The sequence below is a fragment of the Salvelinus sp. IW2-2015 genome, linkage group LG5, assembly GCF_002910315.2.
Source record: "Salvelinus sp. IW2-2015 linkage group LG5, ASM291031v2, whole genome shotgun sequence".
Classification (NCBI taxonomy): Eukaryota; Metazoa; Chordata; class Actinopteri; order Salmoniformes; family Salmonidae; genus Salvelinus; species Salvelinus sp. IW2-2015.
Window position 1 is genome coordinate 9,964,573 of NC_036844.1, and position 21,707 is coordinate 9,986,279.

The 21,707-nt window shown below is 43.8% G+C and overlaps 2 protein-coding genes and 1 long non-coding RNA gene across 4 annotated transcripts in view; 2 read left to right on the forward strand and 1 right to left on the reverse strand.

The window, feature by feature from the left end:
- Positions 1 to 6,417, reverse strand: part of LOC111963882 (X-ray repair complementing defective repair in Chinese hamster cells 4) — a 23,038-nt gene extending 16,621 nt beyond the window's left edge. The window contains exons 1-5 of one of the 2 annotated variants that reach the window (XM_023987443.2): positions 6,330 to 6,417; positions 4,624 to 4,772; positions 4,315 to 4,502; positions 1,404 to 1,570; positions 597 to 728 (exon numbers count right to left, since the gene is read on the reverse strand). In XM_023987443.2, the coding sequence (XP_023843211.1) occupies positions 597 to 728; positions 1,404 to 1,570; positions 4,315 to 4,502; positions 4,624 to 4,765 (629 nt within the window). In that variant the 5' untranslated portion in view covers positions 4,766 to 4,772; positions 6,330 to 6,417. Of the gene's footprint in view, positions 1 to 596; positions 729 to 1,403; positions 1,571 to 4,314; positions 4,503 to 4,623; positions 4,773 to 5,190; positions 5,291 to 6,329 lie in introns of those variants that run through there. The other variant, XM_023987442.2, reaches the window with a different exon arrangement.
- LOC139027744 (uncharacterized) lies at positions 2,206 to 15,981 on the forward strand. The gene is made up of 2 exons (XR_011479863.1): positions 2,206 to 2,314; positions 15,330 to 15,981. It is a non-coding gene; the product is annotated as an uncharacterized lncRNA (long non-coding RNA).
- Positions 6,453 to 14,961, forward strand: LOC111963883 (protein kish-A-like). Its single transcript, XM_023987444.2, is given in 5 exon segments — positions 6,453 to 6,568; positions 7,151 to 7,260; positions 14,130 to 14,164; positions 14,375 to 14,398; positions 14,401 to 14,961. Coding segments are annotated over 5 exon segments (285 nt in total). The 5' UTR covers positions 6,453 to 6,565; the 3' UTR covers positions 14,514 to 14,961.
- Positions 15,982 to 21,707: the final 5,726 nt, after the last annotated feature.

Here is a 21,707-nt window from a genome sequence, read left to right on the forward strand (position 1 = left end):
TCAACCCAATTTAACACTTATGGAATATTCTAGAGCGGCGCCCGAGTTAGCTTTTCCCACCACCATCGACAAAACACCAAATTATAGAATTTCTCATTGGAAATTCGCATCCCTCCAATAGAGTTCCAGACACTTGCAGAACCTATGCCAAGGTGCACTGAAGCTGTTGTGGTGGCCCAACGCCCTATTAAGACACTTTATGTCGGCAGCTACCTGTATATTTGCCTGGTAATCAGTTTATATTGAACAGTATGGGATTRAATGTGGTACCGATAGGTTGTATATTTTCTCATCACCTAAATAACACCTTTCATCACTTCCATACTGGCATGTTCCACCAGATGACCAAATCACCAACACCAAACCATAAGGACATATCAGAAGGGGTTATCACATAGATGATGAATGTATCAAAGGAAGCTACCTTGATAAATCAAACCCTCTTGTCCATACCGTTTATTACAGAGGAGGGTGGAAATATTATGAGTGATATCCTGTGAGCTTGAGGGGTTCCTCACGGTCAGACCCCCCCCCCCCCCCCCCGTGGGGTAACGTTTAGTTAGTTCATAGATGGGGGACGTGTGTGTTCTATGTACCTGGTCTCCTGCAGGTGTGTGAGGTTCTTCTGTAGACTGCGTATCTTGGCCTTCTTCTCATTCAGCACCAGGGTGAAGCGAGAGTACAGCTCTGACTCGAGTGTCTCCTTCCCACTGACAAACCGCTGCAACCTACACACACGCACGCACACACAGGTCGTGTTAGAGCTTATAGAAAGCAGGGTTAGAGTGAGTTACAAGGGGATGGAAGAAAATGCATTTACAGCAACAATCCCTGGCTTGGTATGGATAGAAATGTGACTGTGCCATTTATAGGACATTTATGTCATAACATAACCTAAGGGGACATAATCGAATTCTCCAGCCCTGATGCAGCCAACAGCCACTCCTTCCCTCTGAATCAAGTCAGGGTTAAGGTTTGTTGCGTCTGGTGTTGGTTGCCAGGRAACCTCGACACATTTTTCCTCCCCCCCTGCAACCCAATACCGCTATATTCCATTTCAGAATCAGAGAAACTACAGCAGTGAGATGATCAGAAACACATGGACTCAGTCTAGGTGATGGGAACTGCCCTCAACACTCACTTGCGAAGGTTTCCCTCATCCTTTGTGTGTGTGTTCGATCTTGACCTCTGTGTTGAGCTCTCAGGTCTGTGCGTCATTAAGGCCCACTTGCAGAGCTATTTTCCATCCTCAGCAGCCACTCACACACACACACTCATAAAATCAGTTCCTAGAAAATGTAACATACAGTGGCGGTCCTACCCTGTAGAGAGTTTTGAGGATTGGGTAATGACTCTTAGAGAGGAGGGAAGTGAGCTCTCKCTCTGTGTGTGTGTGGTCTTACTCTGCATTGATGTGTTGTAGCTCCTGTTTGAGTCGGTGGTTCTCCTCCTTTAGTAAGTGGTTGTGGTTCTGCAGTGCGGTTCCACGTTCTAGACCGTGAGTCAGTAACGCTCTAACCTCCTCCACTGGTTCTGGAATCTTACCCAGCAACACAGAGCCCAGGCAGAACTGGAAGGGCAGAGGGATGGGAGAGACAGGGGTGGGTTTGAGGAAGGGAGAGAGTTAATATATGCACCTGTAACATACACATATACTCGTGCCCACCTTAACGAGATGGACAGTTACTTGATTGGCCGKTAAAGACATGGGCAGTAAAACGATTGGTCAATAATGATTTGGCCCCAAACACTATTGGCCGGTATTATGATGGACCAAGTTGGCTCTGGAATGTTGACTCGAGCAGAGCTTCCATTAGATGTCGTAGAAAAACGACCGGTTCATAATCTCTCTGTATTGGCCTCTCTCTCTCTCTAACTCAGACTCAGTGACTAACTACTAGAGAGAATAAGAACCTATTCGGGTAGAGACTGTCGCTACTACATCACTGTGGTGTCTGGGTGGCTTCTAAAGTAACCACAACCGCGGCTGCTTCTGCTGTGAGGGATTCAGTGGTAGTGTATTGGTGGTGAGATCACTGGCCAGCAGATAATGGTGTTGTTGTGAACCTTGGTTTGTGCCCCAGGTTGTCATTACAGGGACTCTCTTTACACTGGTCCATCTACTGGTGATGAAAACCATTAACCTCCCATACATTTAAACACACAAAGACCAGCCACACACACACACATTCAGACACAGTCCTGGTGTAAATCAAATCAAATTTCATTTGTCACATGCGGCGAATACAACAGGTGTAGACCTTACAGTGAAATGCTTACTTACAAGCCCTTAACCAACAATGTCTTTAAATAAGTGTTTATTTAAATAGTTTAAATAGAAAATAAAAGTAACACATAATTAAACAGCAGCAGTAAAATAACAAGCGAGGCTATATACAGGGGGTACCGGTACAGCGTCAATGTGCGGGCGCACCGGTTAGTTGAAGTAATATGKACATGTAGGTAGAGTTAAAGYGACTWTGCATAGATTATAAACAGAGAGTAGCAGCAGCAAAAAAGAGGGGTCTGGGTAGCTCTTTGATTAGCTGTTCAGGAGTCTTATGRCTTGGGGGTAGAASCTGTTAMGAAGCCTTTTGGACCTTGAYTTGGCTCTCCGGTACCGCTTGCCGTGCGGTAGCAGAGAGAACAGTCTATGACTAGGGTGGCTGGAGAGGATGAGAAGTCAACAACATTCMGTTATTCACATTCTATAAAAATGCTTAAAATGTAAAGTTGCACAATATCATTGATCTGAGGAAACCCACTGACTGGTTGAAAATGGCTGCCCCGTGGGCCATAATATGACTGTTTATTGTCAAATACATGTTGCTGTTTGAGATTACACTGATCACTGCTGGTATGGTAATGGTGATAATACCCTCCAGCGATGTGGGAGCCTTACTGGGGCTGTTGCTATGGGCCAGTGACGTGCAGTAAAAAGAGAAGGGTCACATTCCCATCTTTACATCTACCAAACAACAACCACCCCGATGTTCCTAATTCTCCTTATCCAGGACTGTTTTACAGGGTTCTATATGGTTCTACAGTATACGGTTCTACAAGGGTATTGTAAGGTTCTCCCTTTTCTTACAGCTGGTGTCAATAAACGCTCACTCTCTGCAGAAATTACACAACATGCACACACACACTGCTGTTGCAAGAACAGCCATTAGACTTGGATCATTTGATAATGAGTCATATCTCTATGATGAATGAATTCATATTTTTATAAACTGTTGAGCAACAGAAAACAGTTGAGACTTTTTCATCTGGGATGATGCATCACAGAAACTTCTATAAACGTCCTGGTCCAACACTCTCGTTTCTGAAGCAGTCAATCCTATTCATTTCCCTTTTCTACTGAAACACATGCACTAGGATTTCCATTCCGTCATTACCCCATTACTATGGCAACAAAGCACAAAGTGTATATGTGTGTGTGTGTGTGTGTGTGTGTGTGGTTGACCTCTGAGCACACTGACTGTCACTAAGTTGGCTATGTGTGTGTTTTACCTCCATAGTGATAGTATTCTACAGTACAATTTTCCTGTCAAAGCAGGGAGTCGGAGGAAGACAATATCTTAGGATAACATCATCACTGGTCAACAACAACACACTCCTGAACGATCCAATACAACCCTGCTGTTGATATGACTGCCTGACTGACTTGTGTGTTTTAATATACTGTGAAGCTGATAGAAGAATATCCCACTGTTGGAATAATAATAACTACCTGTATTTCATCACACCACTGGCCTCCATTTTGTTTGTTTTTACAGTTATATGACACTAATCCTATAGGAGGACTTAATACCACTAGCCTATAACAGCTACGGGAAGGGAAGACCACAGTTACTAACAATAAAAACAACACTTCTACGGCATGGTAACTTCCTACAGCGGYGCTTCACTACATTAATGTCTTCCGGGGTTCATTAGCTCAATTAGTGGTAGTTAGAGGGTCCTGCAAGGAAATGGGGACATGAGATATGATACGAGATAAGGTTATGGGAGACACAGTTCACTCTCACTTCCATGAACAACTCTTAAGGATGAGATCATATACAAACATCATCAGTGTTAATTCTAGTGACGACATCACATGGACCTCAAAGTGCATGCGACACTGTACACAGATCAGATATCACATGATGGATGGCTAACTTGCTCAAATAAATTCTACAAGTAAAACATTTGATAGGGTTAAGGGCCATGGCAAAGGTTAAGGTTCAGGATAGTCGTTAAACTTGTTGTAGTCGTTAAACTTGTTGGGGCCAAAAAACACACCCTGTTATGATTCGTCACGCCACTCACCGAGATGTCCCTTTGCACCTTCTCGTAGGCCAGGGTCATGTTGGCCATTGGGCCGGGGTTATAGGTCAAAGTGAAGCTGTAGTCAGTAGAGGGTCCGGTCCCAGTCAAGGCCTGCTGGAGGTCATGGATGTAACGATCTGTCTGCATCTCCAACTCCTCAGCCTCCTCCCTCACTGCATCCTCTGATACTACAGACAGGGAGGGAGTGAGGGATAGAGTGAGAGATAGGAAGGAAGATTCAGGTGAGAGTTTAGACAGGTGTGTGGTCATGTTTGTGCGTGCGTGTTCGTCAGGTGTGTGTGTGTTTACCCTCTCCTCTCCATGCGTTCTGTCCATCAGTGAGCARTAACAGGAAGCCAGAGCCTAAGTCTCGCCCCCTCCACTCCACTCGCAGGAAGTAGGAAGTCTCTGACTCCGAGGAGATACGGACCTCACGCACCGTCACATGCATCTCACACCTGCAGAAAAACAGCACAGGCACGTGAGGTCATTCCGTCTGTAATTCTGTTTGTATCTAAACAAAGTATTGGAAATAAAACAAAGTTGGGATATTTGTGACAATTGTGATCATTGTTTACCTTTACATTTAGCAGACGCTCTTRTCCAGAGCGACATACAGGAGCAATTAGGGTCAAGTGCCTTGCTCAAGGGCACATCGACATATATTTTTTAATTCACCTAGTCGGCTTGGGATTTGAACCAGTGACCTTTCGGTTAATGGCCCAAAGCTCTTAACCGCTAGGCTACCTGCCGCCAGTGGGTGGATGTGAAAATGACAGTGCAGGATGGACATTATTTCATCATTCTCTTGGCAGGCAGGCAGCACAGGCTGCGTTAGATGCCAGCCAAACAGTAGAACGCTCTGCCTCCCCTCACCTTGGACCAGTCACTATACTCATCCACAGTGACAGTCAGCAACACCAAGTTGCACACATTAGAGCTCAGTGACCGTGATGCGAGTTCAGATGTGCAGCACTGCAAATGAGGAGAACCATGGAGTTTAACCCACCCATCTGAAACCCTGTTCAACAGTCATTCATTAATCCCTAGTAACACCTGTACCTACACACCAGCCAGCCAGCAATGACACATATTTCTGTCACTCCCCTTTCCAGTTCACACCTGTGCTGWAACCTCGGTCTCAGAATTTCCTCAATTCCTATCTTCTTACTTCTGGATTCAGTCACTAAAACATCACCATTAAAGTAGAGATGGAGAATGTAGATGCACTGATCTTGGCTTTGGGAATTATCTTCCCTATTAGGTTCTATTTTGTTTTGACAGACAGGCAATTGGCACCAGCATGTAGCCTACAGTAAGTGTCTGGGGTGGGGTAAGGGTAGACTACACTAGAGTGGGGTCTAAGGGTTGATTTGGGACTGGGCCATGTCACATGGTGCGAGCAGAATGCATGACAAAGCTCCACTAACATTGGCCATCATTACTGAATGCCATGGTTGTAATTATTCATTCTGCCGATTATGTTGCTAAACGAGTCTTAATGGAACGGGGGGCTTACCTGCATCTGTTCAATAGAAACTCTCGTTTAAATTGCAAAACGTTGTTTAGACTAATGATTACACCCAATTTTATACCCAAGCCACCCTCTRTACTCTGACGTTGAACTACTCCCCTCTGGGCGCAGGTATAGGGCACCCCTCAGCAAGAAAAACAGAACTAGACAATAATTTGTGCCAGGTGTGATATCCCTCCTAAATARCTCKGGCTAATGTTCCTATCTACCCAGTAAAGCCAGCAGGCTAGTCTCTTTTTATTGGTATGTAACTGTTATGAAAGTTGTATTGTCAATTTGTTTTGTATTTAAACGCCACTTTAAACGTGTACATGACACTRCAACACAATTTCCCAAGGGGGACAATAAAGTCAGTAAAGTTGATTGTTAGAGTTTTGAGTTTACATGCATCAGACTTGTTTGTAAACAAAGCTCGAGCAATGTAGCACAGCACACGTGTGGCCATTTGCACATGTATCAAGTACGTCAGTGTCCCACCTACCTCRAACTGCACCAGCCTTCGTTAGATAGTTGGTTGTGTCTTTAAATATCCAATGGTCGACTTCTGATATTTAAACCTACAACCGGTGTTAAATCTAGTTTAAATCGCCAGACGCTGCGGTTTCAGTTCGTCTCTTCCTTGTTCCGTACAACGTCATCTGTCTACGACGCTACGGAAGTGTGAGGTGGCACCGTAGCAGCTCGTTAGCTAGCATACCTAGCATACCTAGCTCCGACATGGTAAGTTGTTTAATTAAATTCTTAAATATAACATTTGATTAAATATMTTGGTGGCGGTGATGTAACATGTATTGGATGTCAACCGCTATTAAACCKTATCGAAGAAGAAGTAGATTAAATAACGTCACCCTCCAAATATATGTAAATACATGTTTTGTGTCTAATATGGAAGTGGTAACGTTATCCCTGTTTTACAAGACGTCTCTATCGCAAGCTACTGTGGATAACTAGTAGTAGCCAGCATAGCTAGCTAGCTTCATCCATCCAGAATAGTGCATTCTGTTGTCTTTTACAGTTATAAGACGAGATTTCCCTCATTCAGTCAGGAACATGTCCAACTGAAAGAGAGCCTAATGTTTAACATAATAAACCTGGAAACTTGTGTTGACAACCTAAAAAGCCTTCAACTAACAGTCCTGAAGTAGCCTCTTTGTATTTAGCTGTGATCGAAACATAGTTGATGACTTTGCAATAGGTATTCCATAGAGTATGATTTAGCTACCCAGGTTATGTGGAGTCAAAGATGCATCCTAGAGTGACGATGGATGTCGAACCAGTAATAACCTCTCATTCCCTATCCAGTCTGCCATATTTAACTTCCAGAGCCTGTTGACAGTGATCCTACTGCTCATCTGTACCTGTGCCTACCTCAGAGCCATGGCCCCTAGTCTCCTGGACAAGAACAAGACCGGGTACGTACAGACGTGTTATTGCACTGAACTAAAGCTCTAGGTCATACCTCAGAACCATAGCTGGCCCCTAGCCTGCCAGAGAAGAATAACACCGTATTATCCCGCTGAGTTAATGTCCTAGTTGGTAGCTACCCTTCCACAGCCCAGAGGGGTATACTGCGAAGGAAGCTAGATCTACTCTGGGTGTTTTAACGCTTCAGTTCGCTTCACATTGCAGCTCAGGCTTCATCCGTACTACGCCGGTGCATATTGCTCATCCGCCTGCCGCTTGTAACTGCACGTGCATGTYGCACACGGCTAGTCCGAAGCTTTGTCTTCATTCAGACAATGCTGAAACATCAATCCATGAGCGAGTCAGTGCCACATTTCCATGTGCCGAAATCAACGCACAAGCATTCCCCCCCACCACTCCTATCCATAAAATAATTGTATTAAGCCATACAAACGTTTTACTGTGCATGAAGTTTCAAATGCATTGTCATTACTACATTTGTAATGTGACTGGTATTTAAAAATGACTATTTTTAAYACACAAAAAAACGTTGCTTARTAAAATATTTWATCAGTCGTCTTCCTCAAATTAAGGGGACAATGAGCAATCTTTGCGAGAAGGAGGGAATCTGATTTCATTGGTCCTCAACTCGCAGCTCAGACACTTCATTCAGGATAAATGGGAGTTAGCCCCAAGTTAGCCTGCCCCGGAGCAGGTTAGTTCTGAAGGATCCGTTGCCATAGAAATGTACCTGGCTAAAAGGTGAGCCACTTTCGCGGTTCCGGTTATCCCGAGTTGATCAAAGTTACCTTGGTTACTCATCAAACCTGATTTGCAGTATAGGGCTCTGGACTCTTAGCCTGCTAGAGAAGAAGAATACTGAGTACACTAGCTCTATCACCCACTCAACACCCCTACACAGACAGTGTTGTTCATCCACTGAGCTGATGCCTAGATTTGTTAGCTCTGAAAGACAACATTCAAGGAAAGCGATGTTACCCCAACCGACAACTTCAACCCCAGCAGCAATCCAACTCTGATACACTATCATTGCTCAACCCATCATGCCTGTCCAAGCACTCTATCTCTATTCTCTGAACCCATAACCAAATCTCACACTTGGTAGCCAGCTAACTACCTCAAAAGACTACTCTTCAGATCTGTAGCTCTCTACTCGGATCCTCTGGCTTTGTTGACTGTATTCCACTTCATCTATGTAATGCTCTGGGAAGGAGAATGGAACTTTGTGTGTTTATGTTTTCCATTGAAGGTGACAGGAATTGTTTGTGGCTACCAGCTGTAATGAACACGACTATCACTCACCAACTAGATAAGTGACTGTTTCTAAATCCTCTCAGCAGTGAGTGAATAAGAGCTGTGTGGTGTTTGGGACCACAGCGTATACACATCACATCGGTTCAATGCTGTTCTTGGTGGGGGGAAGCTAAGGGCTGATAAAACAACAGTTCAGTTTTTCTTCCTCAATTTTCCCAACTCTTTCTCTCTTTTCCCAACTCTGAGTGGGTAAGGGAGGCTAATGCAACAAGCTGTGTGCCACATGTTGGGTTAGAGGGAAATTAGGGAATTATTGTGAGCCAGTCATCTGAGGTCGGCACACACACACACACACACACACACACACACACACACTCTCCAAGACAAATTAGACTGACACACTGGGCATTACACTGCTGGTGTTAACATCTCACACACTCACTCACTGCCCAATGCCCAGGAAAATGTAGGCCTGTCTGTTGTTGTTGGGGTGTGTGTGTCGGGGGGGACCCAGAATGGGGCCTTGAGGGAAATTGGAGCCCTAACCCTCCAATCTCTGACTGATGACTGACTGCTTAGTGTTTATAAACCAATGGCAGATTGGCTCAGCTGGATGACAGATATATGGTGGTCTAACAGGCCACAGACTATTTACGCTAGTACTTAGGAGTCCCATTTCCCATTGGTCTCATTTCTCATGTTGGGAAATTGGATGTTATACATTTGTGGTGGATGGAATGCCCCCACGGAATGTAAGGACTTTGAAACCTAGGGAAAAGCACCATGATATGCTATCTGTCATTATGTGAAAGACAAAAAGACAATCTGTCCAGCTTTCTAAATGGATATGTATTTTATTATTTTTATGAATCTCTATTTCTACGGGGACTGGTATCAGCAGTGATCTGGTGCTGAGTGTGTGTTTAGACAAGCCACTGATCCTCTGTTGGCTAAAGAAAGAGAAGAGAAGGAAGGATCGGGGGGGGGGGTGTGAGTGCTGGCTGAACCATTGTGACGCTCTGTCTGCAGTAGCTGTTCTGGGGGGGCTAAACCCTTTCGACAGGCAGATAGACAACGATGAGGAATAGAGAGCTGGATAGTGTGTTCTGTTGTGGGTTTAAGCCTCTCCAGGGGAGACAGACTCCATGAGGAGTGCTTACATGCCGTCTAGACTCTGACCTCTAACACAGGGTTTCCCAAACTCGGTCCTGGGAAGCTCCCGGGTGCACGCTTTGGTTTTTGCCCTAACACTGCATAGCTGACTCAAATGATCAAAGCTTGATGATTAGTTGGTGATTTGAATCAGCTGTGTAGTGATAGGCCCACCCAAAAAAATGTGCACTGTATATCCTTACAGTATATGGACCTAATCCACTGTACAGTGCCCTCAGAACAGCCTCAATTCGTCTGGACATGGACTCCACAAGGTGTAAAGTGTTCCACAGGGATGCTTGCCCATGTTGACTCCAATGCTTCCCACAGTTGTGTCAAGTTGGCTGGATGTCCTTTGGATGGTGAACCATTCTTGATACACACAGGGAAACTGTTGAGGGTGAAAAAAACAAGCAGCGTTGCAGTTCTTGACACAAACCGGTGCACCTGGCACCTACTACCATACTCCGTTCAAAGACACTTAAATCTTTTGACTTGCCCATTCACTCTATGAATGGCACACATACACAATCTATGTCTCCATTGTAAAAAGGCTTAAAAATCCTTCTTTAACCTGTCTCTTCATCTACRCTGACTAAAGTGGATTTAAAGGAAAAATCCACCCAAAACCACTCATTCCTCTTAATTTACAGTGTTAAATAACACTATGTGACAACAATATTTTTTGTGAGGGGGGGGTTTAAATTTAAATGTTTCAATTTGGTGTTATAATAAGGTTGGTAGCATCATGCAAAATCCGCAGTGCTTTCTCTGGGCTGGCTGGCTAGCTAAGCTACACACTCTGTGATATGGCCTAAAAATCTTTTTTCAAACTTGTGTGATTCACGATATCCAGTGCATTCGGAATTGGCCCAATTCGTATTTTGGCCCCTTGACTTTCCCACAGTTACAGCCTTATTTTAAAATCGGTTAAATATATATTTTTTTCCCCTCATCAATCTACACACAATAACCCRTAATGATAAAGTGAAAACAGGTTTTTAGAAATTTTGGCCAATGTAATACAAAAAAAACAAACAGATACCTTATTTACATACAGTACCAGTCAAAAGTTTGGACACACCTACTCATTCAACGGTTTTTCTTTATTTTTACTATTTTCTACATTGTAGAATAACATTCAGACCTTTTGCTATGAGACTTGAAATTGAGCTCAGGTGCATCCTGTTTCCATTGATCATCCTGGAATATCGCGCAACAACATGTATTCGAATGAATAAAATGAATTTGATACATCGCCCAGCCCTAATGGGAGTCTATTGGGCACTAGCTCAAAAACCCAATATTAGCACGAATTTCGTYAACAAGAAGTACAACATTACAAATCTTTTCTGAGTGTGAGAGAATTCACTTGCTATCTGTAGCATCGTATAGCTTTAGAATTTTGACATGACTTACTTTAGAAGAAAATAAGCTTGTTTCTCGACATATACACTGACTTTGTCTGAATAAAGGCTAATAAATCCATGTAATATAGCCTACACCTTCACAGTGAGTCCATTATTTATTTTAGACAGGTCTAAAGAAACATGATATGAAGAAGAAGATGTAGTCTATTTCAGAAGAACATAATAGAATACTCTGACTTGTCCTTTATGTTAGGTMCTGATCTGACTATGCCATATGGCTGTGGGCAACACTAGTTCATTTAGCAGACAAGATTTGCTTAGAATTCCGTGGCATTATTTTATAGTATGAAGAATACAATTTGAATAAAATATAAATTATGTTTTCTCCAAACGATGTGAGGGAGTGTGCAAATGCGGCTATTCCGTGTTGAGTGGTTAACAAAGAAACAGGTCCTCCTATATGCTTAATTTAGAGTTATTAATGTAACTGTAGTTGTGATACAAACGTYGGGCTATATATTTAGATTTCGAATACATTCTAAGGCTGCATGACGTGACTCTAATGATTTGAAAAAAGTAGCATGAAAGGCGTGAGCTCTGCTTTTGTTTTTGTACAGGCTGTACACACTTCATCAATTAGTCTCTCATTCACAATTTGACAAGCACTTGAAAATGCCTCAAATTTCCATGCGGCATCCCCTTTGTGTGGCCGTAATGCCCCCTAAAATTTCTTTTTTTTGCGGTGGCTGTTGTGCCTTTTGCGGTGGCTGTTGTGCGGTTGCTGTTGTCCCTTTGGGCTGAATATAATGATTATAATTCCCTTCTCTCTGCTTGCTCCGAAGCACCTCTCATTCACATGGCTCTCCGTCACGTGATCGGGTGTTTCTCATAGGCTACAAGTGAAGACCGAAACATCAGGGACGCAACTGCGAGTGTCCTTATCCAATTCCGAGGCGTATGTTGAAGATATTGGAAGAACTGTCCACATTTTACTTTTCGGCAGCCAACAAGATGAGTATGCCTAATGAACAGCAAAAGCACTAGCCTTGGTCAATCTACTATCCCGTGCGAGAAATAAATACTGGGACAGTTGTGGGATGAGATGGATCCCAAATGAATACAACCACAYGCAGCAGATCAGAATGTTTAGCTTRATGTTGATCAACTATTAGGCTATTTCTTCACATTTTTGAGCACAGCAATGCGCACACGGYAGTAGGCTATAAGCGTGAATGTTCCATTAGCGAGYGGGAAAACACCATTATCAAAAGTGATTTCAAATACGATTATGCATTTAATGCTTTTTATTATAAAGGTGCAATTTCTTCAAACTCATGTGCTGCGTATGTATGCCAGTTACACTCTACACCCGTTGTGTTAATGTGCTTAATTTTAAGAAGTTATTTGCCCACTTTAGTTGTGATACAAACATTATCAAAACATACAGTGCCTTCAAAGTATTCAGACCCCTTGAATTTTCACATTTTGTTATTATTATTCTAAAACGGATTAAATAGTTTTTCCTCATCAATTACACACAATACCCCATAATGACAAAGCAAAAAAAGTTTTTTTTTATAGAATTTTTACAAATGTATAAAAAAATAAACATATTACATTTACATATCTATTCAGACCCTTTTAAGTACGTTGATGCACCTTTGGCAGCGATTACATCCTCGAGTCTTATTGGGTATGACGCTACAAGCTTGGCACCTGTATTTGGGGAGTTTTCTCCCATTCTTCTCTGCAGATCCTCTCAAGCTCTGCCAGGTTATATGGGGAGCATCGCTGCACAGCTATTGTCAGGTTTCTCCAGAGATGTTAGATCGGGTTCAAGTCGGGGCTCTGGCCAGGCCACTCAAGGACATTYGGAGACTTGACCCAAAGCCACTCCTGCGTTGTCTTKGCTGTGTGTTTAGAGTCGKTGTCCTGTTGTAAGGTGAACCTTCGCCCCAGTTTGAGGTCCTGAGCGCTCTGGACCAGGTTTTTAATAAGGATCTCTCTGTACTTTGCGCCATTCATCTTTCCCTCGTTCCTGACTTGTCTCCCAGTCCCTGGTGCTGAAATTGTTAATACATATTAGAATAAGGCTAATGTAACATAATGTATATAAAGTCAATGAGTCTGAATACTTTTCGAATGCACTGTATATGCCTATGGGCTAGGCTACATGAGGTGTACAGCTATGATTTTGAAAAAGTCGCAAAAAAATAGGGTATGCATTGTTTCTTGCCTTACGCTGGGCATCATTCACAAGTGATAATATATCATTCACAAGTAATAGGCTAATATTGTCACCCATCAGACTATTCTTGATCTTGTCTTTACATATTAAATAAATGTGTGTGTTTTGATTTAGAATGGACCATTATCATGCACCTGTCTCGAAACGGGCAGGGGGAAAAATACATGTCATCTATGCACTTAAATAGCGAATGGAGAACGTTTTTCCTGTGGTTCATTTTCATGCTAGCCAGGTAGGCTATACTCCGGTTGTAAAGAGAAGCAATGTGCTTAATATTAGGAAAGTTGAGAAATAAATAGTAGGCAAAGCCTATAGAAAGCTGGTGAGATCCTCCTCTTTTTAATAGAGGCCATCATTCTGTTTTCTCACGCAATTGCATAGCCTATAGAAATGTTGTGCAACTTGAGCTCATGGGCTCTCAGGAAGTGTTTGACTAGATTTTYGATACATTTGCATTTATGTCAGTGATTAGAGGGACAATAGAGTGCTGAGTACCAGGCAGTTAGCAAGTTTGGTAGACTACTAATGAGCATYCGCGCTTGAAGAAGCCTAAATACCGTGACTAAACGGTCACGTGGAATTTGACTGCCTTCATGACCTGTGACCACCGGTGTGGCGGTAATATGGTCACCATAACAGCCTTAGTCCTTGCATCCATATATCTGTCTATGAATTTGAGTGGTTACATTTCTCCAGGCCCATTCCTCAGCTTTTTACCGAAACGAGCGGGTAGAACGCTTTATTGTTTAAACTGCTGATTGCCGCTTCAAAACATTGGTGGTTATGTAAAAACAGTATGTCGCTAATTATCATATCTTTCCCCTCTTTTCAGGTTCTTGGGTATCTTTTGGAAATGTTCCAGAATAGGTACGCTGTTTGTTATATAATCAATAGTTTTATCATCTAGAAGACTTGTGATGGCCATGTATACGTTGCTTGCACTTTTATTAGTCACTCTTGGTTTAGTGTTGTCGTAGGGGTTATTCACAACACCTTGAAAGTATTAAGTATTTCCATGTTAACTTCTGAAGTCTCCCATCATCCCCTCTGTACCCCGCCCCCCCCCCGCCCCCCCAGGTGAGAGGAAGAGTCCGTACGTGGCGTTTGTTGTGTCATCATGGCCCTCTCCATCCTCTTCTCGATAACAGCTCGCCCTTCCCCGCACGCTAAGCACTGTGGGATTTCCGAGGGAAGACTGAAGATGGCAGCAGTATGAGACCGCGATCACGAGAGGAGGCCTGCATGGACACAGCTGTCGTCTTCCCCCCCCCCCCCCACAGTTTCTTTTGGGTGGGGTGTCATGTGGGGTGCGGATAACGACTGTAGTAAACACAAAGGACCCCTCTGGAGAACAATACAAGCCTCCGTCTTCATCCTCCTTTCTTCTCTTCTCCTGGTGGCCATTTCACAATTCAGTTTTAAAATGGCCTCCTGGATCTCTCTGTAAACAGACAGTTGTTGTTTATTGATTTTTGTTGTTTTTGTTGTCCTCTGTGTTATTATCCCGTAGGGATCGCCCATGTCTTTCCCTCCACTCGGATCTGTAATGAGGCCATGTGGTAGATGGCCAGAGGTTGGAGAGCAGTGTTTGGTAGTTGACATTTTTTTTTTTGTGTTTTTCTGTACATTAAAGACCCGGTGGATGAGACTACTCGACAACTGTTGACGGTCCAACTTGTGCCTTTTTATACACGGGAGTCCGTTTTTATTTTTTTTATCATTGATCACGGGTGTATGTATGTTACCAAGCAGGATCAATGGGTTTGCCTAGCCAGTTCACTTTCCAAAATATTCTTGACTTATTAACTCTGTATTCAACTTATGTTCTCTTTCCAATATAAGTATTTGATTAGTGTTACCTAGTTAGCTGATCGATCCTGCTTGGTGAAAACAAGCAGAAACTGTCTTTGAAACTGTCTTTATTGCGTCGATCAAATCAAATGTTATTTTGTGACATGTGCCGAATACAACAGGTGTAGACCTTACAGTGAAATGCTTACTTACAACCCTTAACCAACACATGCTGTTTTAGAAAAAAAAGTTACAAATAATAAAGAGCAGCAGTAAAATAACAAGTGTGAGGCTATATACAGAGTCAATGTGCGGGGCACCGGTTAGTTGAGGTAATTGAGGTAATATGTACATGTAGGTAGAATTATTAAGTGACTATGCATAGATACTAACAGAGAGTAGCAGCAGCGTAAAGGGGGGGGGGGCATGCGATAGTCTGGGGTAACCATTTGATGTTCAGGAGTCTTATGGCTTGGGGTAGAAGCTGTTTAGAAGCCTCTTGGACCTAGACTTGCCGCTCCGGTACCGCTTACCGTGCGGTAGCAGAGAGCACAGTCTATGACTAGGGTGGCTGGAGTCTTTGACAATTTTTGGGCCTTCCTCTGACACTGCCTCGTATAGAAGTCCTGGATGGCAGGAAGCTTGGCCCCGGTGATGTACTGGGTCGTACGCACTAACCTCTGTAGTGTCTTGTGGTCGGAGGCCGAGCAGTTGCCATACCAGGCAGTGATGCAACCCGTCAGGATGCTCTCGGTGGTGCAGCTGTGATATAAGAGATCTGATGATCTGTGCAATCAGTACGACCTGGAACGTGCCCATTATCTCTGTAATGACACCACTACAGCCAAAATGTCATTAAATCTGAAGTAAAGACAACTGTTCTCATCTCCTGAGGGATTCTCTTTTTGACTTGTTGGCTGTACGTACAGCAGTAAAGAAATCTCCTAACACACATTAAAAGTTTGAACAACAGGCCAAATCCCCATTTTACTACTTAATGGCCACACACACACACACTGGAGCCCCAAACTTATCCAAAGCCCAGTAGCCTAGAATTATGCTTGTATTTACTGGTGTACGAGGAATTGTTGTCAGGGGGACAGGCGTGGAGGGATTGACACTAGACTGTTGCGTTGGAGTAGGTCAACAAATGATCTCTCTCCAGCCAAGGTCTGGATCATTTATTTAAATTGGCAGGTTAGAGATTGGACTCCCATTGATGCCTGGTCCAACAGAGAGGGCGGGAGAGCCGGTGAGGTAAACGGAGAGGGGTAAAAAATCTTCAATGAGGACATTTTCTCCTTGCCCTTCCTCTCTCCCCCATTTTAAGTTGGTCGTTTCACTTCTGGTAAATGTCAGTGTCACTGCTAACACAACCTACTGCTGATTTTGTTGAGTTCATAAGTTCTGCAGATGTGGTGGTTGCTTATGCAGAGAATCGGTTGCAGTTAGTTGACACGAATGGAACCCTTTGAATCCTGGGTCGACTGTTGTCATTACTTAGGTCCTGCTGTATCCTTAAGTCATGTACTGTAGGGGTCCTGCTGTATCTGTCAGTGTCAGTGTACTTAGTCTGTTCTGTATCGTGTATGTACTGATTAGGGTCCTGCTGTATCCTGTAGTGTCAGTGTACTGTAGGGTCCTGCGTATCCTGTTAAGTAGGTGTCAGGTTCTTTTAGGGTTTCCTGTCCTCTGCTTTGTATTCTCTGCCTTTATCGTGTCAGTGTACTGTAGGGGTCCTGCTGTAATCCGTATGGTAGTGTGTCAGTGTACTGTAGGGTCCTGCTGATCCTGTAATGTCAGTGTCAGTTACTGTAGGGTCCTGCTGTATCCTGTAATGCAGTTGTCAGTGTACGTAGGGTCCTGCTGTATCCGTAATCAGTGTCAGTGTACTGTGGGGTCCTCTGAATCCTGTAAGTCATGGTCAGTTACTGTAGGTCCTGCTGTATCCTGTATGTCAGTGTACTGTAGGGTCCTGTATCCTGTAATGTTACTTGATGTCAGTGTACTGTAGTCCTGCTGTATCCTGTAATGTCAGTGTACTGTAGGGTCCTCTGTATCCTTATGTCAGTGGTATGTACTGTGGGTCCTGCTTATCCTGTATGTCAGTGTTACTGTAGGTCCTGCTGTATCCTGTATGTAGTGTCAGTGTACTGGTAGTCCTGCTGTATCCTGTAATGTTAGTGAGTCAGTACTGTAGGGGTCCTGCTGATCCTGTATGTTAGTGTCAGTGTACTGTAGGTCCTGCTGTATCCTGATGTCAGTGTCAGTGTAGCGAGGTCCTGCTGTATCCTGTAATGTCAGTGTCAGTGTACTGTAGGGGTCCTGCTGTATCCTGTATATTCAGTGGTCAGGTGACGTAGGGTCCTGCTGTATCCTGTAATGTCGTGTCAGTACGTAGGTCCTTCTGTATCTGTGTAATCAGTGTTCATGTGTATCTGTAGGTTCCTGCTGTATCCTGTAATGTCAGTGTACTGTAGGGTCCTGCTGTATCTGTAATGAGGTTCAGACTGTAGGTCCTGCTGTATCCTTAATGTCAGTTACTGTAGGGTCCTGCTGTATCCTGTAATGTCAGTGTACTAGCTGGGGTCCTGGTATCCTGTAAGTCAGTGGTCAGGTACTGTAGGGTCCTGCTGTATCCTTAATGTTAGTGGGTCAGTGTACTGTAGGGTTCCTGCTGTATCCTGTCAGTTTAGTGGTCCGTGCTAGACCCACCTAAACCAAAATCCTGTTGAATATTATAATGCTGACCAAGCACGTCAACTAAAGCAGTGTTTCCCAACTCCAGTCCTTGGTCCCAAAAGTACACAATTTGTAGCCCGCGAAAAACGCTGATTCAAACTCACCGATGGTTTGGCGATTAGTTGACAAGTTGAATCAGGTGTGTTTGTCCGGGACTTCAATAAAAAATGTGTWCTGAACTAAAGCATGCTTACCACTGTCCTACAGCAACACCTGAAGGACAAGGATAGGCTCGTTAACAGACACACACACAGACACACTCGTTGTGTCTGATCTTTCACATCTCCTCGACTCTGAACTCCCCACTTTCATCTGTCCTCCTCCTCCTCTCTTCCCTCCTCATCCACCCGTCCTCTCCTTGGTTGCAAACGGGAACACTTCACTTTCATGTCTCCTCTCCTTCCGTCTCTTTACCATCGCTCCACTCACAGGCCCTAAACTCCCCTTCTGCACCGGATGGCTACACACACACACACACACACACACACACATCCTAAACTCCAATAGCCTCAGTAGTTTTAGATGCAGATACACCGCACTAAGTCACCCAGGACCTAAACCCTGACTGATCCTAATGGCTTCCAGGTCGAGCTGGAGGTAATGAGGACTCCCTGATGTCTGCCCCAGGCAACTGGTCCCTCCTGTAGTTTTCACTATGACCATCTGGAATGGACAGTCACTATCTAGCCATTCTAGAAAGGGTAAACATGGCCATATCAGAGCTGATGAACAAGTGTGGTAAGAGCTATCTGTTCTCAACTGAATTGCATTTTTGGTAAGAAGCTGCAGCAGCGATAATTCTGTTCAGTGCCKTATGGCCTCTTTTTGGTGCACTGCCGACCCTGTTATTAGAACTGACTCACTGGTTCTGGTCCACCTGGTAGTACACTGGTCCTTTTATTCCTTTGACTCAGGAAACCTACACTTCCATGGCTATTTACATTGATGGTGATAAGGACTGASTGACTAATGTACTTTTCCACGTTGTTAATTCCAGGGGCCAGGGCTAATGTTTCTTGTTTTGGCTATACTGGTTGAAGTGGAAGAGTTCCCTGTGGTGAAACGGGACCGTGGCAGAGCTGTAGAGTTAGAACAACAGCTACTCGTTACTGTGATCAGAACCAACAGGGCAGAACTAGTGGGCCAGAACACGGCACACCACCTTGGCCACCACCACGCTGTGATGATAGATTCTGCTGCCATTTAASGGCCTTGTTTGTCCAGTGTCATTAGCCCTACTGTGCTGTGTGRGGGGTAGAGTGATGGGCACAGACAGCACTAGTCAGCTCTCTCTCTGTGTGTGTGTGTGTGCGTGCGTGCGTGCATGTTCTTACTGTTTAGGGTTAGAGTGATTGGTCTCTTACGGTGACAGAACTGGCCTCTCAGACACCGCAGAGAGGGATCTGTAAAAAAAGAGAGCGGGGTTCTGTCCCAAATAGCATCCTATTCCCTATGTARTACACTAYTTTTGACCAGGCCCATAGAACTCTAGTCAAAATTATACAACGGGTGGGTCTTGTCGTGAATGCTGATTGGTTAAAACCACATTCCAGCCGGTGTCTATTCCACAGGTTACCACCGGCTAAATCTATGATGTTAAAATGCCTACTTACTCTGTTCCGTCTGACTGTGCCCTTGGTGACACAGCCGTGGAGTGTGGAATCTTACGTAAGCTCTGTAACCCAGATATAAACTCTAGTTGTGTGTTTGCCTGTGTTTATTAATATGTGACCTAAAAGGGAGGGTAATGCCGAGGGAGCCAGGCCAGGCAGGGTTTTTAGGCAGCTGGGAGGAATGAAGCTGACCTAGCACCTCTGGCTGTCCCCCCTCTTGCAGACCCTAAAACTAAAAGGTTTCACAGAGACTCTATGGGACTTCATAAAAACCTTACTTCAGGAGAAGCCAGTCACTGTGTTTTATCTGCCCAGTTCGTTTCTCTAAGCAGCTCTGTCCACGTCCTTATTAAACCTGCTTTAACACAGAGACAGGCCTGTGACGGAGCCCCAGATGCCTTCTCTATCCCAGTGGTCTCTGCTGGCTAACACACACGCGCGCGGTAGAGGATGGCAGCGCTGAGAAGGGTGCGTGTCKTGCCGGTTTCTGCTCGACTTTGCTTTTTKATGGCTAATTTTGCGTTAATTGTTACTTTGTTTGCTAAGAATGTTGGCGCAATAATTTTCTACGTATGACAAATAAGTTGCTCTGGAWAAGAGCGTCTGCTACATGACAAATACACTTATCGATCATGAATCGGAAGCTACTGTATCTCTCAGCCTCCCAGATCTAGAATACTACATATACAACTTTGTTCCCCACACAGCAGGTTTACCTATTGCTGCTGACCAAGATAACTAAAGGTAAGGCCGGCTACGAAGAACAGTAACGAAAGGGGGACTCCAAACTAGGCTGGGAAGACGGGCTACACAGCCTCCTCTTCCTAGTATCCATGTCCAATCCCTGGAAAATACACTTTGAACTCTGAGTAAGGCTTTTATCGCAGTGTGACCTCATGCTGTCTCTTTTTGTTTTGACAGAGACACGGTTTACGGACGTTACACTCAACTCTAGTGTTTAACCAGACTGCTTTTCCATTTTCCGTATGGATTATTGTCGTCGTGATTATGTCATAATTATAACCACTTTTCCACACAGACAAACCTTGTATAAAATATGTTGCATTTGTACCTTGAAAACAACGTTAGACCTTCAACGTTACATCCACGATCATTAAAACAAATGGCTACTGGACAGTTTACAACTATTGATTTGGTGTCCCATCCATGGTTTTAACCAAGCCCAGCCATGCTTGGCTTTTATATTTGTCACTGACTACTACCAATGTGCTATCGTGAGAATGATTATTGAGAGAACTCTTAATAACCAAATATATTCACTGTTACAATCCAAGTCATTCCAAAGGATAGATCTACCACAGCAAATGAAATGTAACCATACTTAAGTCATTTCATCAATGATACTATTTAGGGCTATTGTTCAACCAGGGTTCAACTAAAAATAGACACTACATATTGGCATAGGGTTTCTAGCTTTGGTTGATTTAAAATTGTATCTTCACGTTAATCANATTGTTCAACCAGGGTTCAACTAAAAATAGACACTACATATTGGCATAGGGTTTCTAGCTTTGGTTGATTTAAAATTGTATCTTCACGTTAATCATTAATACTGTATGTTGGTTTCACGTCTAAATCGCAACCAATCTCAACCAAAGTTAAAGAATATGATTAAATGAAAATGTATTTAAAGTTTGATTAGATTGGATTTCGGCCTATTCTTTAACTTAGATTTTTGGTTGAGATGTAGACGTGAATGCAATATATAAATTTGTAATTTGTAGACCAACTGAATTGTGTTTGGTTGTCAACGCAACCAAATATCAACATTTTGAAGGAGAACTTCTGCTTGGATAGTTCTATATGTGCCACTGACTTAGTCTGGCTTCATTGTGTTGATGATGTACCCACAATAAAAATCCGGACATACCCCAAGCAAAACCCTGGATGAACAGAGATATCCGTACCATGCTGAGAGCCCGTACTGCATCATTCAATGTCCGCAGAACGAACCCCGATGACTCGGTGGCGTGTGACGCGTACAGGTTCGCAAGCAGGTTCGACAACCTAGACACGCGACACGTGGCAAGGTCTACAGACTAGCATGGACTACAAAGGAAAATCCAGSTGTGTGGTGCCCACCGAAGCCTCCCTCCCAGACGAGCCTAACACATTCTATGCTTTCTTCGAGGCAGACAATACCGAGTCATCCAGGAAGACTGTCTGTTCCGGACGACCAGGTGCTTTCGCTTTCCTAGGCTGACATGAGGAAAACTCTCAAAAGAGTGAATACTCACAAACCC